Raw genomic sequence first — 25,117 nt, 5'->3', positions numbered from 1 at the left:
GGAATTTGCGGTGCCACGTATCGTGTCCTTATTTTTATCTGGATTTTTAAGGAGCGGCTACGAGAACAGGTGTGGAGCCAAAGTGAGATGAAGGCAGGCAAGAAAATGTGCTCTCAAAATAAAATAAAATACTGGGGGAGAGAGACTGTGATGGGCCTAACAAATAAACAGCTGGCACTGATGAACTAGATATAGTGGGCTATAGACAGCCCTTGGAGCCCAGGTATCGTGCTGGCATTGCTGTACGTACCAGCTCTGACCTGCACCATCCCTGCTTTTCCAGTCCTGGGCACTCTTCCCCCACAGGTCCTGGGGAGGGACAGCTGTTCTGCAGAGAGTGCAGGTCAGGAGGTGTGTATTTGTGCACATGTGTGTGCCTGCACTACAATGTCCTTAAAGCCCCCATTTGCACCCTGACCCCCAAATCCCAATGTGGTCTTTGTTTAGGGCTGGTTCCTGAAGGCTGCTTGGACTCTCACTGGCTGCCCGGGGCACAAATTTGATCCCCCACAGCTGGTGATTGGCATATCTAGGTCACACACCCTTTTCTTTGGTCATGCCCTCTATCTCTGCTACACCGATACCAGCAGGGGAGACTTGTTCTTCACTGGCTCTGTGTTGCCAGGGGATCCCTCTACGATGTGCTGGTCATGCCACACTAGTGTCAGAGTCCACTAGCGGTACAGCGCAAAGTGGTCGCACCACATTGGTGAGAATCCAGCCCAACGCAGTGATTAAAGTAGATAGAAACAGGAGCTCCTCTCTGCTTAGAGCGGAGATGGGGGTGCTGTGCTCCCCAGCCTTCCCTGCCTCCCCCCTTACTTAAGCTCTTGGCCCTGTGTCTGTGTTTTGAGGGGGAAGTTTGGTGGGTTACTTAAGAGGGAACCTGAAGGTTGAGGAAGGGAGGGGAAAGTGAAAGAAGCAGCAGAAGAGAGAGACGGTAGGAAGGCGGAAAGTGGATGAATATATCCCCGTGGGGAGTGGTGATGGAAGTAGGTAGTTCTCATGGGCTGTGCTAAAATGTTCTGAAGCTCCTGGGAGAATGAGAACTCCCCTAGAATGTTGGTTCTGGAGAAGGTATCTTCTCCATTCTGAGCGGTGAGGTCATCATCTTGTACGCACTCAAAGAGACAGTGGGAGGCTTGGATGAGCTCCAGGAAAGAGGGTCACCATTGGAGGGACCTGCCTGAGAAATGGGGACGTTAACGCTCAAGAGGTCTTGGTCTTGGTCTGGCATCTTGGTCAAATCTGAGACCTTTCTGCACATTGAGGGAAAATCTCACCCCAGCTCTTCGTGACTGCCTTCAGCTCCTCATGCCCTCTGGGGAGCTTGCTTGCAAAGGTCAGCCAATTTCCTGGCCACACTGGGGGGCTGATAAAGATGGCAAACTAAGCTGCGGGAGCTGAGTTTGATACTGCGAGGCCCCTGACATTACTGGAGAACTGATACAAGGGACCTGCAGAACTCACTGACCTCCTGGATTTGGGAGAGGAGCAGGCCATGGCCCTGATTTTGAGGGAAGGAATCCCTCTGCCTTCACCAAGGACAAGCTGATGTAAAAGAAGGAAGGTGACATGTTTCGCTCCAGCCTCCCTCCCCCATCCCGATCAGGTTAGGCAGCCCCACACCTCCAAAGAAAGCCCGGCATGTCTGGTTTCCCAATTGTTATTGTGGTCGCTGTTTTGTAAGGGCTGGGTGGAGCCTTGGATTCATCATCTCTTGCACTGTAGTCAAAGCCATGACTCGCTGCTCGCCTGCACCCTCCCTCCAGGAAATGGAATTTCTTGGCTTGGCAAGATACCGTTTTCCCAGGGCTGCCACTTGCACCGTGGCCGGGCCACTCTTGGTTCTTCCTCTCTGTGTCCCCACCTGGGTGGGGCAGGGAAGCTATATCTTCTTCTCTCTCCCCCCCACCCCCTCCCAGCCCCAAATCCTCAGAGCTTTGACTGTGTCGTCACCTGACGGGAAGGAAAGCTCAGGGTGACCTCTGAAGTTTCCCCACTAGTGGGGTCAGCAGGAGAAGACATGTGTGGATACTAATTCAGCTGAAAGCAGAGAGACCTGGGCACTAACACAGGCCTGAGGTCTGCATGTGTGTTTGTACAGCACCTAGCGCCACAGTGTCCCCATTCTGCTTGGGGCCTTCAGCAGCTACTATTGTATTAACAGTAATGGCTGGCTGGAGACTGGGTTCCAAACCCCTGGTTAGAGCCTCCTGGGTGGGATCTCCTGGGAACACAGGGCTTGCCACACTGGATCAGCCCAGGATCTGTTCAGCCCAGCATCCTGTCTCAGAGAGGGACCAGTCCCAGCTGGCTCAGAGGAAGGTTCTGCAGTTACAAGGACATCCTGCTCCCAGAGACAGCTTCCTCCTGACCCCCAGTAGGGAGTGGCCATGCTATGAAGCAAGGGGGTTCACATCCCTTCCAAACCTCGTTTCCTCCCTTCTAGGACCCTCCTGCAATATTCTGCAGTAGTTGCGCAGAAAGCTTCAGTGTATCCCCCCCCCCGCCCCAGTGCTGCAGTGTGGTGTGCTCAGCCACAGGGGTTCCTGTGTCCCCTGGGGTGGGAGGAAGCATGGTGTCTCCAGGGGAGGGTGGAGGGTGTTTTCTCCATGTGCTGCAAGAAGAGGAAATTTTCTGCTGCGTCCTGGCCCTGTGCAGAAACGTGGGTGTCTGTCTGTCTCTGGCAGGCATTCAGCCGTTACCCTGCTGCTCTTTACCCTGTTCGCCTTCTCCAGCAGCGGCTCCTCGACCCTGCTCCCCTTTGCCTCCTGAGCTAACGAGCTCTTGCCTGCACCTACGCTCCCCTTGCAAGCTCTTGCACACCCATGCTCCCCCAAAAAACCCTGTCCCCCCACCACGTCCCAGTGCAGCACTCACAACCGTGTGTGTGTGTGTGTTTGGGGAGCCGGGAAGCTACACAACAGCCGCAGCAGCCTCCCTCTCCATCCCTCCCCCTTCTCTTTGGCTAACTGCTCCAATTCTGTTCTCCTTATTTGGCCACACTGCTCCCAAAGAAGGGGGGTGTGCGGGTGGAGGACGGGGAGGGGGGAGCAGCGGGAGAGACTGGGTGACATCACGGGGCTCGGGGAGAGACAGAAAAAAAAGTTACTTTAAAAAAAAAAATAAATCCCTGCGCACTTGAACCAGCAGCTTGCTGCAGTTCCTTTAAAAGGAGATGTCTGTACTGGAGACCTCTCGCGCGCTCTCCCAGCCCCTCCGGGAAGCCTCTAGCTGAAGGAGACACCTCTGTTCTCAGCTCCCCACCAGCAGCAGCTGCCGCCAAACATGTTATTGCAAAACACCGAGCCTGCTCTGGGAGCTGGGCAGGAAAGGGGGGAGCGAGAGGGGAGGTGAAGTCCGCAGGCGCTGGTTTGAGGCCTGTCTGGCAGAACCTGTCTGGGGAGCGGAGCTTCCCCTGGGGGGCCCCCATGAGCACTTTGTGCCCTACACACAACACCCAGTGACCTTTCAAGGGGAGGGGGAGGGTCAGGCTTGTCCAAATAGACACGTTGAACCAGAGTCCCAAAGCAAGACGGGGGGCTGAGGCTTTCAGAGCTGGGATCCGGGCACCTGGCCCCCATTCATATCAAGAGGAATTGGGCATCCAAATCTCCTGGGTGCTGCCAAAAATCCCTGCTGGGGATTTCAAACCCTGCTCCTGTCTACACTTCACGTCCAACTCTTCCCATTGAAGCCACTGGGGAGTTTGGCGGGGGCAGGGTTTGGCCCCAGAGGGTTTTGCTGGCGAGGCTGGGCTTTGGGCCCCGAGGGGTCCCCCAACAGGGCTTTCATGCTCTGCACAGCAAGGGAGCCTAGTGCTGACACAGGCTCTGTGTTGTTCTGTGGGGGGCAGTGACACCATGCTGAGCTTCCCCCCCCCCCCCCGCATTGCCTGTGCTTCATCCCTGCACTGAGGCACGACTACGCCAAAACGCAGCAGGCCGGGGAGCTCTGAGGCAGTGGCACGGCCTGCGAGGAGCGGGGTGGTCGTGTAACTAGCAGGGGGCCGCAGTGGAGCGATACCCACCTCTCTAATGCCCAGCATTTCTCATGCTGGGGGTCCCAACCCAAAAGGGGGTTGCGAGAGCAGCGGCTGCTGGCCAGGTGCCCAGCTCTGAAGGCAGCGCCACCGCCAGCAGCAGCGCAGAAGTAAGGGTGGCATGGTATGGGTCATCACAGCCTGAAATATTTTCAAGGGGGATCCCAGCAAAAAAAAGTTTGCGAACCCCTGTACCAGCCCGTATTCCAGGGGTTCTCAAACTGGGGGTCGAGACCCCTCAGGGGGTCGCGAGATTATTACATGGGGGGTCGCGAGCTGTCAGCCTGAACCCCAAACCCCGCTTTGCATCCAGCATTTATAATGGTGTTAAATATATTAAAACATGTTTTTAATTTTTAAGGGGGGGTCGCACTCAGAGGCTTGCTGTGTGAAAGGGGTCACCAGTACGAAAGTTTGAGAACCACTGCCGTATTCCATCTCTATTATTTTCTGTCTTTGCATTCAAGGTGGCAGAGAGCCCCTCCCTGCCATGTGCAATTACCCCTTGAGAGCCAGTAACTTGGCAGCTGGTTCTTGCCTGATGGGCCGATAATTGCCCGGTAAAGCCTTGCTCTCCTCTCTTGATACTGATAGAAGAGGGATGCAGGGTCAGGGCTGGAGGTTCCTGGAGGGCAAGGCTGTGATCTGGGGCAGGGGACGTGGTTGCGTCTCGGGGCTGGAGGTTTCTGGGGGCTGTGCTGTAATGTACCTCAGACCCATTTCTGGCTCCAATAGTTTCTATAGGGGCCTTGCTGCCAGCGCTAGGACCCTTTGTCTCACCTGACGTGAATACATTCACTGCTGGTATCCTTAGCAGAGGAGGAACTTCCCCTCCCAGCCCCTATGTCCTCCTGCTCTTCTTTGGCTGGTCGGAGGCAGTGTACTCAGTGCATACAGCTGGGGGCAGGATGTCAGGAGACGTCCATCGCTGACCTTTGCTTTGTCCCCTCAGGTTGTCGAGTTGCCATTTGGGGCTCGGGGTCGGAGCCCAGAGCAGCCATCACAATAGCGTCCAACAGCTGGAACGCCAGCGGCAGCCCCGGGGAGGGGCAGGAAGATGGACAGGAGGGAATGGACAAGAGTCTGGACAATGATGCCGAGGGGGTGTGGAGTCCAGACATCGAGCAGAGCTTCCAGGAGGCACTGGCGATCTACCCCCCCTGCGGCCGGCGGAAAATCATCCTCTCGGACGAAGGCAAGATGTACGGTGAGTGAGACCAGGCCGCACTTGGTTTTAGAAGGGATCCAGGCTTGACCCAACGGACACTGCAGGGTCTGTGTGCCTATTCAAATATCCATCATTATGTTTCAGAGTGAACATCCAGTTAAGATGAATAAGAGCAGCTCACACCTCCCTTAGAACCAAACGCTGCCCCTGCATTCCCACTGTAAAGTCCAATTAAATTGAGAATACATCCCTTTGGTTATTATGTTTTGTCTCTGACTCCAATTCAGGGGTAGAGCAGGGAATTTCCTTGCGTTTGCTGCCAGTGGTAGGTGGTTGGCTCTGGAGATGAAAGTCCTCTCTTTCCTCACAGAGCAGGTGGAGCCTGACGGAAGTGTTATGTGAGAGTCCAAGTGGGGATTAGGGATGCCCAAGATGGTAGTAGCTGGGGGCTCAGGATTGAGGTGCAAACATGGGGGGAGCCCAGACCTTGACTAGCAGAGCAAGTTGCATCAGGATTGAGGTCAATCGGCAGAGCTGCGTTGGGAGCCTATTGCTGGAGCAGCTGGGGATGCGGTGGGTGGGTCGGGACTGAGGTGCCTTGGGAGAGCTGTGGGGGGCGGGTTCTGCAGCACCTGAGGCTCTGACGTTCGGTCTCTCGCATCCAGTGGATGACTGAAATCACCCTGTGTCAGCCCCCGCATTCTGACCTCATCTGGGTGACTGCTGGCTGGCAAGGGGAGTGGAGGGTGGCAGAGAGAGAAAGAAGGTAAAAGTGAGTTTCTGAAGGGGTATTGCTTCTCCAGGCTCATCCCTCAGGTGCCCCAAGCCTGGACTTCTCTGACACGGAGGCATTAGGAGCTCTTTGTATGAGCGGTGCCTTCCCCTCTGCCCCGTCACTTTCCAAGGCTTGGCCCTTGCTGTCTGCACCAGGGGCACTAACCTAATATCTCAACCACAGTATCTGGGCCGTGTCCCTACCGGCCTGTGGGGAGCACTGAAAGGGAAGCCAAACTGGGGCAGAGGTGGGGGCCATCTTGTAATGGCTCAGGCCTGTCAAGTAGTGTTGAACTCTGTTCCCCATGCTGAGGATCCACAGTTCCCTTGCACTCCCCTAGTCTCTGTCCCTCCCTCTGTGACATCTCTCCCTTCTCTCTCTCCCTCCCTCTTTTTTTCGCTCCCTCCCTCTCTCTGCTTTGCCTGACTGACTGGTTTGGTGAAGTTGCAGCCAGAGAGAGGCTCTGCACAGGGAGTCCACACGCCTGGGGCTGGGCGTGAAAGCTGGTGTGTCTGGCCTCTCGTGCAGGTCACAAACAAGACACTTCCTTCTGCTTCCAAGGCTCCCTCGGCACCGCCTTTGGATTTGTGTTTTCAAACCGCGGCTTAGCCTCAAAGTTCCCCCCGTGTCGATGGTTTCCCCAGCTCTGAATTTTTGGGGGCCCCATCTGAGAGGAGCTAACTACATTCCCAGAGCCCTCTCCTTGCCCCATGTCTCCATCAGAAGCTCCTCCACTTCCATTTCCAACCCAACAGGCCACATTCATCCAACAGAGTCATGGATTTGGCCTGGTGTCTCCCACTAGAACAGGGTCACCTTGTCAATGCAGGGTCTGGCCAAGGGAAGTCTGTACCCATTGATGGCTCTGGGAGACTGGGGCCCGTCGCCTCTTGGATTCAACTTTAAATACGTTATTGGCGTGACAAGATAGGCAAGTGTGGCCCAAGTCAGTGCATTCAGCATCTTCAGCTGGAAGCAGGAAGCCTCGTTGATACAGGAACCTGTCTCCACCCATTGACAGTTCAGTGGTTTAGGATGCGGCGCCCACGCTCCAGTTTCCATAGCTTTGTTGGCGTGACAAGCTAGACAAGTGCTTGCCTGAGTCGAGAGTGAGTCTGCGCTGAGGACAGGCTGGCAGTTAGAGTTCAGCCCAAGTCGGTGGCGGGTGGGGGGTGTCTTTGTGCGGTGATTTGGGTGACTCTCAGCCCAGTTCCTGGCAGGTCAGTTGTCCACATCAACACTTCACCATCTCAATTGGCACCTTCGTGGGTGTTGTCAGCAGCGAGGCCATTGAAACTCGCCTCCCCTTGAGGGGGTCCTTCCAATGCAGACGCGGGACGCGCCTGCCCTGCTGCTGGCTGTGCTCTACCTGCTCGGGGGTGTCAGTCTTTAGGGCTGTCAGTCCAGGACTCTTCTCCAGCACTATAAGGAAGTCCGACCCCATTTCCGGCATCCTCTGCTGAGATCTCTCAAGTCCCAACAGCTCAGCACAAGGTTGGGCTTGCTCAGTGCTTGGGTGAAAAACCTCCAAGGAAACCCAGGGAGCTGGTGAGAATGGCACCAGTATTTCAGCGCAATGTGAGAGGGGGGATATGCTGCTGGAGCGGGGCCTTTCCAATGAAATGGACAATAGAGGTTTAAACCCCCTCAAACTGTTCTGGGCTTTCTGCCTCCCTCGCTGCTGGTGACTTGGGCTGTGTGTAAACACATGTTGTCTCCTCCTCCTCTGCTCCGGGCTGAATCCTCCTGTGATGTCACAACTCTGTGTTTGTGACCTCAGACCTGTCTCCATGGGGATGGACTGTCATATTATAAACACTGCGTTATGACCTCAGAGGATGACTCATGGAGGTGGAGGTGGGGGGGTACACTGTCTAATAGTGGTTAAAGTGCAAGACTAGACTTCAGGAGATCTGGGTTCTGTTCCCAGCACTGCCACCAACTCTGCCTCGGTTTCCCCATCCTAATAATAGGGAGAATACCTACCTTACACTTAATGTGTTCGTCTCTGTAAAGCACTTTGGAATCCTGGGAGGATGCGAGAGAAAGGCTAAGGATTTAGGATAGTTATATATTGATTATATTCTGAGAAACTGGGCACAGCTCTTACACCCGATCGGAACTGGCCAGTCGTGTCTTTGCACCAATCCCTCGGGAATCAGCACTGAGCTGAAGGGAATTGAAGATGGCTGGTAATGCCTTACCTCTCTCTCTAGTTGCAAAAGACTCTAAAACACGTGACCAATTGGGCACAGAGCACCCATGAAATGCAACCACCTCTGGGGAGGGGGACAGTCGCCAACACACTGCACGAGTTTGTCTTTTTAAGTTCTTCCCTAAGCATTGGCCATTCCATTAACAGCTCCCCTCCCCTTGCACTGGTCTCACTGGCTTTCCATGCCTCTCCCCCTGTTCTCAGATCTTCCTGCAACAAAGCAAGACTTCTCCCCACCCCTGCTCCCAAGATTTGGGGCCACCCAAAGGGACGTGCTTCACTACACCGCCTTTCAGCCCTTGCACCCCTGCTCCCCACTCATGCCGCCCAGCAGGGGCCATTCTAGCCCAGGGCCTCGGGGACGGAGGCTGGGGAGCGCGGGGATTCCAAAGCGGGTGCATTTTTTGGATTTCTCTGGAAATAGTTGGAGTGCCACTGGGGAGCTTGGCCTCCACTCAACAAACCCAAGTGTGCAAACTGGTTTTTCCAGCCCCTGGGAGACATCTGGCAGTTGCTTAAAGAGACGGCAGCCCAATTCTGCTTTCATCTTCCACGCTGCCGCACTTGGTACAGAAACTCATTTTCACCTTCTTCTCTCGCTGTGCTCCCCCTCCCCAGTTTTTCTCTGCCTCACCCAATCCCTCTCTTTTGTAGGCAGTGTTTAGAACTGGGGGCAGGGCTGCGGGGAACCATCGTAGTCTCCCTCCTAGAGGAGAGAGCAAGGAGGGGTCTGTTGACCCGAACATACAGTGGGCCCAGGTCTGCGTCTAATCTGGGAGGGGGCTCAGAATAGCTGGGCGAACTCATAGTCCTTGGGCACCCAAGTCCACCTGCAGGAGTATGGCTTGGAGAGGCTGTGAGCTTCCCTACCCCAATCCTAGTTCTTCTGGGAGAGGAGGGATTGAAACCACCATGACCCTTGCCTCTGATCTTTAAATCGTGGTGTGAGGACCTCAGTAACTCAGCCAGAGGTGAGGGGTCTATTACAGGAGGGGGTGGGTGAGATTCTGTGGCCTGCAATGTGCAGAAGGTCAGCGTAGATGATCATGGTGGTCCCGTTCTGGCCTTCAAGTGTATGATCTGCGTGGCCTTAAATGAATCCCTGTGTTTGTGCCCCCCCATTTGCCTGGTGGGGCTGTTGACCCCTTTCATGGGTGTTATTTCCAGCCTGTATGAGCGCCCTGTGCGGCCCCCTGACGAGAAACCCCATGGAGAAGCCAAGGATCTCCATGCTGGAATAGTGGAAGCAATGGCAAATGAGTCATTGGCTGCGCAGAATCCGGGGTCCTCCCCACAGGGGAAGGGCTTAGCTCACACCTGGCACGGGTTCTCCAGGCCACACAGCCCCAGAGGGTCTCTCGGCCGTGACCAGAGGGAGACTAACCCCAGTAGAGCCAGGGAACCCCACCTACCCCACTGTTTATCTAGGCAAAGGCGGTGCTGTTCATCTACTGTTACCCCATTTCCTTTTGTTCCTGCCCAACCTGCTTACTTCCTGGTACTCCAGTATCCCACTAAGAGAATACTCTAGTATTCTATAGCACTAGCCCCAGACTCGCCATTGAAACCAGTAACGTCGTGGACCATCACGACAGCATCCAGTAGTATTTTCTTCTCTGAGGATTTCTGCAGTAACATCCCCTCCCAACAGCTTACATGAGTCTCATTACGGTATTGCTGGCCGTTGTTTGTTAGCTGTATTACAGTAGTGCCTAGAGGTCCCAACCGAAACCGGGACTGCGTTGTGCTAGGCAGTATGAAGCAGTCCCTGCCCTGAAACACTTGCAATCCCCTGCTGTAGCGTTCTTTCCTTGGGGATGCCACTGTGCTGATGGGCCTAGACAGGACACTGTGGGGCATTCTGTAGCTTCCCTTGACGAGGGCTTCTCCAGCCCACCAGCATGGCTATCTATCCAGGCAGGCATTAGAGATGGGATTCTCCAGGAGGATCCTGGAGCATTGTAGCTCTGGCGCTGTACTTGAGGGGTAGGGGTGCTCTGATTGCAGAGGGACTGAGCTCCCAGCCGCTGGCATAGAGAGGCCGAGGGAAGCAGTGGAAGGGGGGCAACCTTGACCTATGGTAACCTCTAGCATTTGAATGGTGGCCAGGCTGTGAGCATGGGGTGATAGCGGAGGGCTGGGGCTTGTCGGGCAAGGGGTGTCTCTCTGTCTCTCAGGGTTGTTGCCAGGAACTCAGGGAGCCTGCGCCTTGCCCCCAGACAGCAGGTGTAACTTGAGTTGGACTCGGCCAGGGCTGGTATGCTGCGGCGCGCGGATTGGCTGGAAGGTTGTCCCACTAGGTTATTTTTAACAGAGCCGTCCAACTGGTTCACGTGGTGGTGTCAGGGGAGAGGAATTTGGGGAATGTGGTAATTTGGAGGAGGGACATGCCCTCCTAGAGGGAATGGCACAACCTCTGGTGAATCACGGGGCTGGGACAGCCCTGCAAGGCCTGCTGGTACCAGAGAGTGAGAGAGCATGACCCTTAGCTACCTGGTACCATAGAGACGGGGAGGGGGGGCATGCACGGGGGGCCTTCCCGCTGCTCCCAGAGACAAACACGCACAGACTTAGCTACGCAGGTACCATAGAGACAGTGGGGCCCACACAGAGCTGTCCTGCTGGTACCACACACAGGGAGCAGAGAATAGGGTTGGTGTACACACACACACACACGCAACTCCATGGTACAACAGAGGGTGCGTGTGCGTGTACACACACACACACATACACACACAGCTATGCAGAGGGAGGAGAGTTACCCGCAGCACAGTTCACAACAGGGTGCGGAGAGGGGGCACAAGGGAGAAGTGACACATGCTGTTAAAATAGAGGTGAGGGGAGAGGACAGGGTGTGAGAGAGAGACACACAGAGAGGGGAGACCCGCTCACAGCACTTGGGGAATGATGACCCCTTGAGGCCTCTGCAAACTTCCAGAGCAGCTGGAAGAGGCTCCCATTGTGCAGGGAACCCTGCAGTGGCGGGGCCGAGGGTGCGCTGTTAATACCCGCTGAAAATAATCCAGTGTCCCACGCCCATAGTGCGCCGGCTGCGCTGTGCCCCGCTGCGGGGCGTGGGCTGCCCCATATGACCGCGCTGTGTTTGTAGTGCCTTCAGCTGTGCTCAAGATTGGGAGGATGGTGGGGATGGAGGAGTGCTGGTGTGTCCCCACAATGGGAGGGCGGGAAATACAATCACCTCAAATTGACCCGCTCCACCCCATAGTCCTCCCCTCTCGGCAGGGTCCTGCGGTACATTGTAGGAACTGTAGGACGCCTACTGACCCCGAAGCCCCTCTCCTCAACTGTGGTCACTTTTTCTTCTTTTCTTGTCCTCCTTTCTCCACCCTCCTCTTCCGCTCATCTTTGTCCCCGGGCCTCTACGCTCAGCGCTGCCCTCTCCTCTCTCAGCGTCTCCTCCCTTGCCACCCTCTGTCCAGATCCAGGGATCTTCAGGGTTCTCTCCATTGCTCTCACATACACCCTGCCACCCCTTTCCTGCTCCCCCCCATGCCTTCCACCATGCTGTGGGGCCAGGCCTGCCAGGAGTGCAGCCTTTTCAGGCCACTAGGCCTCCCTACTGCTACCTCCTAGGCCAGGGCCCACCATGACTCTGGATCCTTCAGGTCTCTTGTCTCCCAGGTCCCGGCCTAGCTGTAACCCCCAGGCTCTTGCGCTCTGACAGCTCACCAGGGAGTCAAGAGAGAGATCCACGCTGCCAGGGTGAGCAGGCAGGCTGGGTGGGCACCTGCCACGTACTTCCAACAGCACCTCTCTAAGGCACAGCTAGCATTGGGCGCCAATAGCAACTGGGTAGCTTCCGCGCCTTGTGACGGGAGCGGTGCAGAGGCCGAGAGAAGTGGCATCTGGGGCACTCGGGGTTTGAGAGGCCCCGGGGCAAGGGTAGAAGAGCAGACCTCAGACCCCAGGGGTGAACAGGAAGGAAATGGCTGCAGCAAGCCAGGTACTTAGCAGTTGTTCCCTGATTACTCTCCTTGGGCTGCGTTTATTTCTAATGTGCAGTTTGCAATGGAGAGGCTGTGAGGGGAAATGCATCTAGCAGTGCCAACCCCCCCCCCCCCCCCCCCAAGGGATTAGCCTCACCGGGCCCCTCAGATAGCACCCCGAGACTGTTGGTCTTGGGTGGAAGGAGTGGGGAGCGGCTGAGGGCTGGAATCTCCTCCTCTCCCTCACGTCTTTGGGGTAGCCCGGTAGGTACAGACAGGTCAGGCTGGGCCTCGGCCCACCTGATTCTGTGCAGCTAGAGACTAAGAAACCAGAGCCCCTGGTTGTGGGCGTTTATGGGAATGCAGGATTAGCTACAGCTGCCTTCTAAGGGGAAGTAGTCCAGCCGTCCCCTGTGGGGGCCAGTGTTAACCCAGGGCGCGGGGAATCACTCCAGCTGTTCCCTGTGGGGAGCCCTATTACTCCCAGGCAAGCTTGCCTGTGTGTGTGAGGGAAGAACAGCCGAGTGGATGGGCCACTGGACTGGAACTCAGGAGACAGGAGTTCTGTTCCTGTCCTGCTGGGTGACTTTGGGCAAGTCACTGCCCCGTTCTTTGTGCCTCAGTTTCTCCATCTGTAAAGTGGCCTCACAGGGGAAGTGAGGACTGTCTAAGTGAGTGCTCCGGAGACAAAGGGGGGGGTTGCCCCACCCCCATAAGGGGTTGCACCTCCCCGCCCCCCCAAGGGACAGGGTCCCTGCTCCCGCTGCTCTTTGTGGAGGGAGCATTGTTACTCCTGCGTATGGAGCCTTCTTTCTCTTGCCCTCCCCGGGAGGCATGGGACGCAGCTGACCCAGCGCAGCACCTGGCGCTGTCTGTCGCCGTGCTGCTGGCGGGATTGCAGGGGCGTGAGGAGGGGGCGAGGGGAGCTCGTGCTTCTTCCCTTACAGTGTGAGGCCTGTTCGGAGAGCCCCTCCCCCTGCCCCCAGAAGGCGCGGGGCGTTGGGCGCTGCTACAAAAGTTGTTTGGCTTTTTTACTTTTTTTTTTTTTTTTTTTTAAATCCTAAACTAGCTCCAAGGGCATTTTGACTAGCTCCAACCACCACCATCTGGTCCATTAAAATAAATCTGGCGTGCTTCCCCACCCCCACATCGGTTGGGGGTGGGGGAAGTGGGGAAGGAGAGAGAAGAAAGCTCCCAGCTGCTCTGAGGTTTGAATTTAGATTGGCCACAGCTGGCCTGTAAAATGTGGAGCAAAAGCACTTCTGCTTCGGATTAGGCCGAGGATGTCGGGCAAGGCTGTTTAAAAGGCCAGTGCTGCTGGAAATGCGGATTGGGCCATGGGGAAAATTTTGGGGGTTGCTAATGTTGCTTACATCTGAACCCAAATCTCGTGCCGTGCTCTTCGCCCATTTCCGGAAGCTCACTGGCCTCCTGCTGCAGCTTGTAGAGTTGCCAGTTTCCCTCCTAGAAGGAGGGGAGGGGTGTCTCCGAGAGCAGTGATCCCAAAGCGCCAGGTTCCCGGTGGAGCGAGCGCTGAAAGCTCTCCTGCCGTTCTTGGCGGTGTCCTCCAAGAGCGGCGTGGGAGGGAAGGAATCCCGTCCCGCAGATGCGATGGGAGGAGTTTCTGGGTGTCCCGTGTCTGCGCCCGGCTCTCTGGTCAGCACAAACCGCCCGCCGTTCGGTGCGTGCTGTCAGTCAGAACGGTCCCCTCCATCGTGGTCATTTCATTGTGTCCTGGCCCCTCTCTTCCCATAAACGCTGTCACCGGGGCCCTCACAGACCCTTCCAGCCTGCCCCACCAGCTGGCTCAGTCATGCCTTGACAGCTGCCAGGACAGCACCCCCTTCTGGCAAAGCCTTGTCACTTGACATGTGGCTCAGAGAGAAACCTTGGTTAGGCCAGGGCTGGGGTGTTCTTGGACTAGGGAAGAGAAGTGTTTGCGTGTCAGGGACAGGGCAAAGGACCTGGCAAGATGCTCCTGCTTTGATCTTGTTCTTACTCTTTGGCTTGCTCTAGGTCGCAATGAATTGATAGCGAGATACATCAAGCTCCGGACGGGGAAAACACGGACGAGAAAACAGGTAAAAAAAACCTGCTTTACTTTATTTGAAGAAAGGGTCCAAGCGCGAGACCTTTGGCTGATAGACTCGGCCTTGAGGACAGTGCTGGGGAGTCTGGCGCGCTTCGCTCGGCTTATCGTCGCACTCTGGGAGGACGAGGAAGGACTGTGTGGACTAGCAGGCAAAGCCCAGGGCAGAGTCCGGATGCCTGGGTTCCACTTCCAGCTCTGCCGCTGGCTTGCTGCGCGTCTCGCATTTCCCCTTGCTGTGCCCCCTTTTCCCCATCCGTGCAATGAGGATTACGCTGAGCTGCGTCATGAGGGGGGTTATGAGGCTTGGACACAGCTCGCTGGGAGCTGCTATAGCCCAGCAAAGGGCGGGGATAGCGATTGTTGAGAGACCCCCCACCCCACCCCCACCACACTGCTTACCGGCTGCTTGAGGTCCGGGAACTGATCTGTTCCTGCACACTCATCTTATCTCCTCCCGTGGGCTACAGCTCGCTGGGCAAGCGGGGTTGGGTGAGCCTCCTGTACGCTGCACCTGCCTGATGTGGCACTCTGTCCCCCTCTGGGTGTGACCAGGCCAGCTAGAGATGGATGAGTCTGCTGCAGCCTTGGCTAACGGCCTCTTTTAGCTGAGGCAGTAGAGGCTCATGTGCTAAGATCCAGCAGGTTCCTGGCTGCTGTCGTCCCACCGTGAGGCGTCAGAACCCCTGGCGTTTGGGATTCAGTTGGGGTCAGCACTCCGGTGTGTGCCTGTGTAGCCCAGCCTCGCCCATCCCCGAGCCTCGTGAGAGGCCTGGTGGGCCCAGCCACGTCCCAAGAGCAGCCCTCTGCATGGGGTAGCGACATGTCTGCCTCCCCTCCTGGAGGGAGCCGTGATGGCGAGTGGGGCATGGGAAATGTTAATTGAACCTTCCAAAGTCATTTGGTTTGGGGTTTGGCTTGTGATTGGGCCTAGGGCTCATGGGATCTTCCTGTTTTATACACACCCTGCCCTATCGCTTCTGGAGGAATCTGGGCCTGAACCCAAACACCTCTAGATTCGAACCTGGATCTGGATTGGGCACCTGGCGCCTTTCTTCCTACTAGGCCAGGCCAGCCTCCAGCTCTGAATGGTCACTGGCGTGTTTGAGATCTCTAGCGAAATCCTGCATCTTTCACACCCTCTCTTCTTCTAGATCCAGCTCTAGCGTCCCTCTCTGCCAGTACTCTTTCCCAGGACAGGGGGCGCTTGTGTAACCCAGGTGCCTCAGATACCCCGGTGCTGGTGCACTAGAATACTGTCCTGTCAGCTGAGGGCATGGGCAAAGAGCTCTCTCCCACCCCCACCAGAAGCTCGGGCTGTTGTGGCGGGAGAGTCATAGAGCTCCTTGTTCCCACCTGCATCCCCTCCCTCCAGCCAGCCCCGTGCTCCTCGCCCCCATTCATTGTATTGGGTGAGGGATGTAGAACAGGGGACTAGCACCAGGGCAGCATTGAAAATCAGCTGGCAGCGAATCACACCTGCTGAGGGAGCTCTGGGGTGTTACCTGCCTGATGGGACCAAGGAAGGAGGAGTCCTGTCTCCATTTCCACGCCTGTGTCTGTGAATGCTTCTGGACCAGTCCAGGGACGGAGCTGATTGTCCATAAGCCGTGGAGAGGCTCTTTCCATTTGCAATGGGTCCGGTTGCCAACAGCCGTCCCGCTGCTCCCCATGCTTGAAACTCCCTCTGGCTGTGTCCAGTGCATGCTCTGTGATGGGATTAGAACAGCAGGTCACCCGTGTTGTGACTGGCTGTGGTTTGTAGCGGGGTTCCTGCCAACGCAAGGGGGAAAGGATCTTGGAAATCTGACTGCCGCTCGCCCGGTTGCTCCCCCCTGGCTTGTGACAACAGGTAGCTCTAGACTGGCTGGCGAGAGGAGCCACGATGGGGGGCAGGACAGTTTAATGAACTGGGATTTTGGAGACAAGGGTTCGATCCCCAGCTCAGACACAGACACCTTGTGCAAATCATTAATCTATCCTTGTGCCTCAGCTCCCCATCTGTAAAAGGGGATAATAGCACTGCCCTACCTCCGAGGAAGGATAAAATCCATCAGTGATTGCTACTGCATTGATGGGGGCAGTATAAGCACCATAGATAGACTGATTGATTGTAAGGTGCTTGGATCCTATGGGCGGGAGGGCTGTCTAGGTACGTGGATAGATGGAAGACCACGTTGGCTCCATGCAGTAGAACTTTTCCTCTGTGTTAAAGCTTTGAAATGATCCCTTGAAAACTTATCTGGGCTTGGCGGTAGAGGCGGGACGGCAGGGGCAGGTGCCACTCGAATGGATGAATAGAGGGGAATTTTGTTATGGAGCGTGCAGCCCTCACTGGGTCCCTCTGGAGGCAGAGGTTTGAACCAAGAGCAAACTGAACCTGGTGATCTCCATCAGAAATGTGTCCGAGGCATCTCGATGCACAGCAGACAGTCTCTGCGCTGGAGAAGCAGCCAAGGGGCTGGGACTAGTTGCAAGAGAGCAGGATGTAGGGGCAGCTGATGGTCTGAAGGGAGCGTGTGGGAAATGACACCACATTGCTGCACAGATGAGGCCAAAATTTTCAGCTCTGGGTGACCCAAGAGAGGTTCCTAACTCCATATTCCTGGTTCTGAATAGAAAACATCCTGCACAACACCGTCAAAAGACGAGCCTGGAGACTTAAATTCATAGCTCTGGTGGACTTAATAAAGACCCTGGATTTATGGCTCATTACAGCAACCTGTAACCCACTAAGCCTCCTTTGTCCTAGGACTGTAGAGCTATGAAGTGCTCACTTCCTCTTGAATGGTCTCTTTAATCTATGTTAATGCGTATCTGTTTCACCTTGTGTTTAGCTGTGATGCTTGGTGTACCTTTCCCAGACCAGAATCAGAGCTCTGTGTGGCTCGAAAGTTTCTCTCTCTCACCAACAGAAGTTGGTCCAGTAAAAGATATCACCTCACCCCCTTGGGATCAATACAGCTATAATGACACTGCACACACCTGATTTTCCAAGGTTTACAGCTCTCATTGACCTGAGTGAGGGTTGTGGATGCTCTGAAAACCAACCACCTTTTATTTAGGTCCCTATCTTTAGATGCCCAGACTTGGAGCTTGTCTACATTTGACAGCACTTCAGTGTAGATGCTCAATGATGCCAGGGGTTCTCCTGCCGGCATAGTTAATCCATAAGAACGGCCATACTGGGTCTGACCAAAGGTCCATCCAGCCCAGTATCCTGTCTTCCGACAGTGGCCAATGCTAGGTGCTCCAGAGGGAATGAACAGAACAGGTAATCATCAAGTGATCCGTTCCCTGTCGCACATTCCCAGCTTTTGGCAAACAGAGGCTAGGAACACTGTCCCTGCCCACCTCCCCGAGAGGCAGTAGCTAGGTCGATGGAAGAATTCTTCTGTCTGTCTAGCGCTGTCTACACCAGGGGTCAGGTGGGCATAACTACATTGCTCGGGGGATGGATTTTTCCCAGCCCTGAGCGACGTAACAGGGTCGACTTCACTTTTTTGAGTGAACCTGGCCCTGAAAATTTTTGCCTGTGTTTTTCCTCCTCTTTGAGCAGTACAATTCACAGAGATGTGGGGGAGCCAGGTGGAGTCTGTTCTGGCTCCTGCGTCTTCCCTGGAATGATTCGCTATGCTGCAACTGCAGGGCCAAATTCCGCCTGGCAGAGCGTCACAGGTTTGACACGGCCGTGTGGAAGGGCAAAATTTGCCTTTCAGAAACTCCCTCCCTGACGATGATGCACGAGAAGGAAAGAGCCCGGCTGATCGTGCAAGGCTGGCAGTTAGAGAAACCATCTCTTTGTTGGTCAGATGTGTCCCCTTTGCAGAGAACCACCAAGCACTAATAGCCTTGGCGTCCACAGCACCGTTGGTTGCAGAGTTAGAACCAAACTGCAAAGTGAAACAAGTGGGGTGTGCTCGCGGGGCACGTGTCTGCTCTATGGGCCAGATCCTTGGCTGGCATAAACCGGCATAATGTTTACACCAGCTGAGGATCTGGCCTGATATTTTTGGCCACTGTTGCTCGCGTTCCATAGGAGGAGTGCTAGTTCTCAGGAGCCTCCGCTGACCCCCGGGCTGGCCCCATGTATCTCAAGCGCTCGGTGCGCTGTTGTCACGCAGTGCAGTGTGGGATCATGTCTTCATTCTCTTTGTGTTTTCCTTTTTGAACGGCTTGGCGGGCCCTAGGTGTCCAGCCACATACAGGTTCTAGCTCGGAAGAAGGTGCGGGAGTACCAGGTTGGCATTAAGGTACGTTGGAGACCCTGCCCATGCGTCCGTGGTGTGTGAGCATGGGGCAGCCCCTCTCCTTCCTCTCCTCTGCTCTGGTTGACGGCTCTGCTGTTTTCCCCTCTCCTTCTGCTTTCTCTCTGCAGGTCTCTAGCCACTTGCAGGTTCTAGCCAGACGGAAATCTCGCGAGATTCAGTCCAAGCTGAAGGTACGCGCTCCCCGGCTTCCCCCACCTCCCGCTTGCCCCCGAGCAGTGGCCGTGCTGACGACTAACACACTCAGCTCTGTGGTGTGCCGCTTTCTCTTTCCTTTTTATGTCTTTCCCCCACTCCCTTCGTTCCTGGAACCAGACACTCCCTGGGGAAGGGGTGGCAGGAAGAGACTGCAACAGGATCTCTCCAGCTGGAGAGGTCTAGCTAGGAAGCTCCTGAGGTCAGATAGAGGCCTCCCTGGAGAACCTCCTCCCACGTGCCCTTTGCAGGATGGTGAGCGCTGTGCCCGCGTTGGGACCTGCTCTGCATGGAGCGGGGAGTGCAGGGTTGGTAGGTTGCCAGGGCTGGCCAGAGCCCGCGCATCCCAAAGGCAGTAACATAGCAAGCAAGGGTCTTAGGCTTTCCCCTTAGTGCTCTTCCTCCTCCCCACAAGCTCCTGCACTGGGCAAGGCTCTGCGTGTTTCCCTGTAGCTGGGAGGGTCACGGCCTCCCCCAGGCTGCAGAGATGCATCATAAGTTAGCCGCTGCAGGACCGTGAGGGAGCAGTGCAGGCTGGAGCCTAACCTAGCCAGGTGCTGCTCCAGATGAGTTTGGTAGAACTGGGCTGGGGGTCAGGACCGCGTGCTGGGCACCTCCCCAGCGGACGCCATAACGTCCAAGGGGCGGGAATGAGATGCAGAGTCCACACCGGTGCCTGAGGCTGAGGGCCAGGAGCAAGGGGCTTTGCAGGGCGATGCTCCCCCAGCAGATGCTGATGCTCATGGGTTGGTTCCATGCCTGTGCGGAGTGATGCTGTCCCAACTGGTTCTAGTGCACTTGGGCTGCGTGGGCCACCTGGAATAACTCTGCTCCGGAAGGTGTCGGGATGCTCAGGCTATGGGGCCCACACGCTGTGACTCTGCCCCCCGCCCCTCCCCATAAGGAGACACGTGGGTGTTGGGGCCTGTACTTCTAGTCTGCAGGGGAACAGTCGGGCTTTGGGACCAGCACAGGGAGATGTTGGGTGGGGGATGTTTGAGCCACAGGGCTCATATGGTGGAACGTACTGGCTAGTGCAGGGATGCTCAGCCAGGAGCTTTGGGACTTCCTATGGAGACCCTGCTCCAGTTCATTCTGGCTGCCTAGCGGGCAGGCTAGGGATCCAGGAGCCAAGGGAGCAGAGCAAGGATAAAACTGGAATGTTGTCTCTTCTCTGGTTGGCTTTTCTTTCTCTCCTTCCCTCTTTCTAAGTGGAGTTTGACTAACCTTTCAGTAACCGTTTCCACTGTGTGTTCTCTGTATTGTTGTTTGCTGGGTGCCAGAGGCACATGTGGGTGGGGTGGGGTCACAGGGCAGGGTGCGGGGAGGGGTATTGCAACTGAAACGGAAATGAAAGTTCTCATCAGGACGTTCCTCCTTTTGTGGTTGTCGTTCATTTTGTATTGTGGGAGCCCCACCATCGGGGCCCCATTGTGCCAGGCACGGCACATGTGCACACGCTTAACTAAAAGACCCTGCCCTGAAGAGCTTGAGTAGGAGACGAGAGACAACAGGTGGATGCCGCAAACAGAGGGGAAGAACACACCATAATAGTGCAATAACTATGATTAGCCTGCATGGCGCGGGGGCCACTCCCAGGTGGCGGAGAAATCTCGCCGCTGGTCCATATGCATTTGTTTGTTCCAGTGCCCTCTGTCTTCCTGTCCCATTTAACAAGTCCAGGCAGAAAATCCCTGCAGAATTGAATAGGGAATTCTCTCCCTACTGTAGAGTCTACAGGATTGTTCAAAAGAACCTAGAGAGAGGATCTGGCTCACTGTTAAATTCTAGTATAGGGTTTGTGAGTCATTTCTATAGGTCCCTATTAAATCCCATCTGACTCTTTCATAAGGACAGGAACTCCTCTGGCCCCTGGGGACTCTCAGTAACTGGTGCGGACGGAGGCTGTACTTAACAAGCCCTTCTTACTCTTCTAGAAGGGGGGATGGGCACTTGAGGGCAATTTTGGAAGGGCCAACAGGGCCTGTGTGTGGAACAACTGTATCTCCATTTTGGGATCCTTTTTTAATACAGCCAAGTCCAGCTGCCTTTCGGTTCTCACTACGCCTCCAACGTGTGTCCGTGCACGTAGCTCTTAGATGCTACAGTACTGTGTAATACTGATTTTTAAAATACATCCATCTCCTGAGTCTCTGGGGGCTCTTAAAATTGGTTCAAAATGAATGGGCCGATCAAGCCTCGAGTTAAGCTCTGAGGAGGAAAAGCAATATCTGATCTGATGAGCAGGGCATGCATACAGAGTAAGCACACTAGGACGGTGGTTCTCAAACTTTTTTACTGGTGACCCCTTTCACACAGCAAGCCTCTGAGTGCGACCCCCCCTTATACATTAAAAACACTTCTAAATATATGTAACACCATTATAAATGCTGGAGGCAAGCGGGGTTTGGGGTGGAGGTTGACAGCTCACGACCCACCATGCAATAACCTCGTGACCCCTTGAGGGTCCCGACCCCCAGTTTGAGAACCCCTGCACTAGGATGACCACAGATGTGCTGGGAAAGATTGCAGAACCCTCTGTTCCTGCTGAGTGAGCCAAATAGTTATTGCAAAAGGGAAACCTTGCTCCTTTTTCCAGTTGCCTCATGTAAACACACAGACGTCTAGGGACAGATTATCTAGTGCTCCACACCCAGTGTGCACCCACTGCACTGAGCCCTTCTGAAAATGTGGCCACTTCCTTAGAGGCCCGAATGGGAGCTCAGCTGTTGAGGTCCATGCAGTTTGGAGAGAGAGAGATGAGCTGCTGATACAAATGCACACATCGATTTCCTGGTTTTAATCCTCTCCTTCCTATGGCTCCTCCGCAATGTCCCTGGAGCTGAGCATGATAAGCAGAGGTTATTTTTGTTGCCTATTTTCTCATTTCACTTTGCCAGCTTTAAAACTTGTAAGAGGTGGTGAATGGGAAAGACTTGATGATATTAAAAACACAGAAGATCCAATAGCCCAAATGAGGATCTATGTGGCAGGCCTGGAAATTCTCAAATCAATCCATCGTAAAACAGCTAAGAATCATTTCCTCAGACGCATCCCTTTGAATCTCCTCTACCCAGCACTCTTCCCGCTCCTCTCTGCACTCAGATCTACATGTGCACAGCCACTCGGTTCACAACCAAATACATGGTTTCCACCATCACCACCCCCACTATAAAAATGGTTCCAGTGCCCCGGTTCACATACAGCCAGGCACTCCTCATTCCCTGCCTTTCTGCTGTGTGCACGTATAGAACCGGGCCTGCCTCCGCTGCTGGTGCAGCTGTCACACACGTACCTGTGTGCACTGGGTAAGGTTGCTTCATGCCCAATCAGCCCTTGGCTCACTATCCTTAGCTTCACGTTCTACTGTAGCCTATTCTAGTATTTCACAGCGGCCCGTGCACTACTCAGTGGTGCCTAACTGAGAAGAGGTTACCAGCCCGCACGGATCTGTCGTACCCATTCACACCCTGGCGTCCCACATACCCAGATTGCCAGGCAGGGTTATAAACACAGAGAGACCGGGTCCATTAGAAACCACCCAGGTTTAGATTTGGTTTGTTTCCAAAGTCAAACCCATCTTCCCTTGGTTCTTCAAAGGGTCAGTATGTTAATGACGCCTATAAGGGTGCAGACGTGCATCTGCTCTGGGATTGTTGCAAACATACTAACCGTTGTTATTCCTTTCTTTTACGTACAGGCCATGAACTTGGTAAGTAGTGCTTGAGTTTGCAGTTACTTTCTTTAAACGTCTCTTTATCCCTTTAATATTCCTTGGCCCTCTCCCATGGACAGAGACCTCCCAAGAAAAAATCCCTGGTATCAGTGATTCAGTGCAGGGGTAGGGGGGTGTTTTCTCTCTGAGTCAGGACCCAACCAGTGCTGCTAAGGGTGCCCTCTCACATGTGAGACTTAAAACCGAGGCCCTGGCCACTTGTGCTCAACAATTCCTTGGGATGTTGATGTGAGCAAATTCCAGTCTGGGGGGTTTCTGTTCTCCTTCCCAAGTTCCCCCTGCTGTTTCATTGACTGCATTATTCTCTGTGACTTCCTGCCCTAAACTGTTGTGTAACAATGGATGGCAATGATAAACAGCTGCCACACTCCACCCCAGAGGTGGCTGCATCTCAGGGGCAGTTGAAGGGATCCCTTTGCGTGTATAGATCCAGTTTGTAAAGCGCGTTGGGCTCCTTTGGGCTGAAGGGGGTAATCGGTGTCGGTCGGTCGGTCTGCGTCCCTGTCCGGTTTGGGTTGGTAACCATGCTTTCTGTTCCTCCTCTCCTCTCTCAAAGGACCAGGTCTCGAAGGACAAGGCCCTGCAGAGTATGGCCTCCATGTCATCTGCACAGATCGTATCCGCCAGCGTCCTGCAGAACAAACTCAGCCCCCCTCCTCCTCTTCCTCAGGCTGTCTTCTCTGCTCCCACCAGGGTAAGGGACTCCGCTCTCCCCAGGTGGAAAAAGGCTCGCCCTGTGCTCCCAGCCCAGTAGGATCTGCCACATGGAATGGGCTAGGAACACCGTCTAGGAAGGAGGTCGAGCCACCGCAGGCTCACCTGCCACACTGGGAGTTGATACAGGGAACAGCAGGGGAGGGGTGGCTGCAAGGGAGCTCACAGCTACTCCAGTCCTAGGCTCTCCCGACAGGTGGCTTTGTTGAGGAAAGGGGCAGGAGAATTGGCCCTTGGGGAGCTCACAGTTACGGCATTCCCCTAGCAGATTTCTGCTGAAGAAGTGGTGTCCAGGTTGGCTGTAGACTTGCTGCGCAACCTTAAAACCCCTCGAGCTGTTTAGTGACCCGCTCAAAGGGGCGGTAAGATATGTTGCGGGGTGTTGGGATGTGCGACTAAGTCCCTGACCGTTCCTTCCTGTGTACTTTTGTTTCCCCAGTTTTGGAGCGGACAGCCTGGACCCTCTCAGGAGTAAGTAAAGAGGCACCTCAAGTCTCGATCAGACCATATTTATGGTTGCTGATGCTTTAATATGACTTGGTTTTCTCCCTCCAAGTTCTTGTGTCAGTCAGAGATCAGGAAAGCAGTGTGCTGTTATGGGGGAGAGCAGGGACCCCGGGGGGCCAGGTCTCCTAGGTCCTATGCCCAACTCTGCCAGCTTAGGCAAATCACTGGTGTGCACGTTTTTAAGCCTACATGTGAGCAGTGTGTGGAGAACAACCTGATGCATGCAGCCGGCTCCCATGTAGTCAGGAGAGGATCAGAAACCTGTGTGTAGAACTCCCCTCTACCCCCAGGAGTGGGTTCCTCTGGGGTGGGGTGTGCGGAACATTTGCCTGGCCACTGCCCATGCTGAGTGTGTTGATGGATGGAGAACTGCTGTATCTCTGGCCTGAGGTTGTGACAATGATCCACCAACACCTCGCTGCTAATGACTTGGTTCTGATGAGCTCTGGGGTCCAACCAGCACTGGTGTCTGGCTGATTGCTGTGTGCACTGAGAACATGGGCCTCTGGATGAGCTGCATTTATACTAGACTAAGGGGGTGTCGGGGAGGGAGGATTGGACATATCCCAGTCCGTGGTGGGAGGGGTGCAGAAGGCCTCTTCATTTTGGGAGGGGAGAGCGGGGCAGGCAGATGTAGGGAGATGAGAATTAGCAGCTGGTCTCTGTGTGCATGCGCACAGGCACACAATATGGATTTGGATATCAATGTTCTTGTCTTAATTGTCTTAATTGTCCAGGAAGCGTCCGTCAGCTCCCTACGGAGAGGAGGTGGGTTGGGAGGACGCTTTATAAACGAGATTCTCATTAACCTGCCTAACGATGCACTTTGTTTTTCAGCATTAAACCATTTGCACAACCAGCCTACCCCATCCAGCCACCAATGCCTCCATCACTAGCCAGTAAGTGGGTCGCTTTCACTGGTGGCCAGATTTCCGCCAGTGCCTTGCCTCTTGGAGGTGCAGAACTATTCATTTGCTTGCCTTAATTGCCCTGCCCTTGGCTCCTCCCCCAGATGAAGGCTCCACCCCCCCAGCTTCTGCCCACTGCTCATGTGCATGTTCACATATGCATCTCTGTGTCCTGTTGCTATGGCCACCTGAGCGCTAATTTCTCAGGGGCTTTTTCCTCCTCTTTCTATCATCTCCTGCACCCGGGATTCACACTTGAGGGCAGAATTGTCTCTTCTGCGTCAGAGACGCCACCCCAGCTACCGGTCCTGGAGAATTGGTCTCCCACCTGCCCCAAGCCCCAGATATTAGGGTGTCACCTCCACATCACAGTCTGTAATTCACCAGGGTGCAAAGCTCCCAAGACTGCCCCTGATCCTGAGTCTCCTCAGTCTGCTGGGACGAGAACCTGCCCTGTTTAATTCTGTTATCAGCAATCCTCTGCCACCCGGTGTGCCCAGAAATAAAGCAGCCTCCCACCACACCCACTGATCCTTCTGCCTTTCCAGAC

At 54.9% G+C, this 25,117-nt stretch overlaps 1 protein-coding gene across 2 annotated transcripts in view; it reads left to right on the top strand.

The window, feature by feature from the left end:
* Positions 1–25,117, top strand: part of TEAD3 (TEA domain transcription factor 3) — a 57,492-nt gene that overhangs the window by 21,010 nt on the left and 11,365 nt on the right. The window contains exons 2-9 of one of the 2 annotated variants that reach the window (XM_024210514.3): positions 4,998–5,252; positions 14,167–14,231; positions 18,430–18,492; positions 18,618–18,680; positions 22,403–22,414; positions 22,995–23,132; positions 23,592–23,623; positions 24,497–24,558. In XM_024210514.3, the coding sequence (XP_024066282.1) occupies positions 5,117–5,252; positions 14,167–14,231; positions 18,430–18,492; positions 18,618–18,680; positions 22,403–22,414; positions 22,995–23,132; positions 23,592–23,623; positions 24,497–24,558 (571 nt within the window). In that variant the 5' untranslated portion in view covers positions 4,998–5,116. The remainder of the gene's footprint in view (positions 1–4,997; positions 5,253–14,166; positions 14,232–18,429; positions 18,493–18,617; positions 18,681–22,402; positions 22,415–22,994; positions 23,133–23,591; positions 23,624–24,496; positions 24,559–25,117) is intronic. The other variant, XM_024210515.3, reaches the window with a different exon arrangement.

The sequence above is a fragment of the Terrapene carolina genome, unplaced genomic scaffold, assembly GCF_002925995.2.
Source record: "Terrapene carolina triunguis isolate 2854851 unplaced genomic scaffold, T_m_triunguis-2.0 Scaffold604, whole genome shotgun sequence".
NCBI classification, from domain to species: Eukaryota; Metazoa; Chordata; order Testudines; family Emydidae; genus Terrapene; species Terrapene triunguis.
Note: the sequence above shows the minus strand (reverse complement) of the source record. Positions and strands in the feature narration are given on the sequence as shown.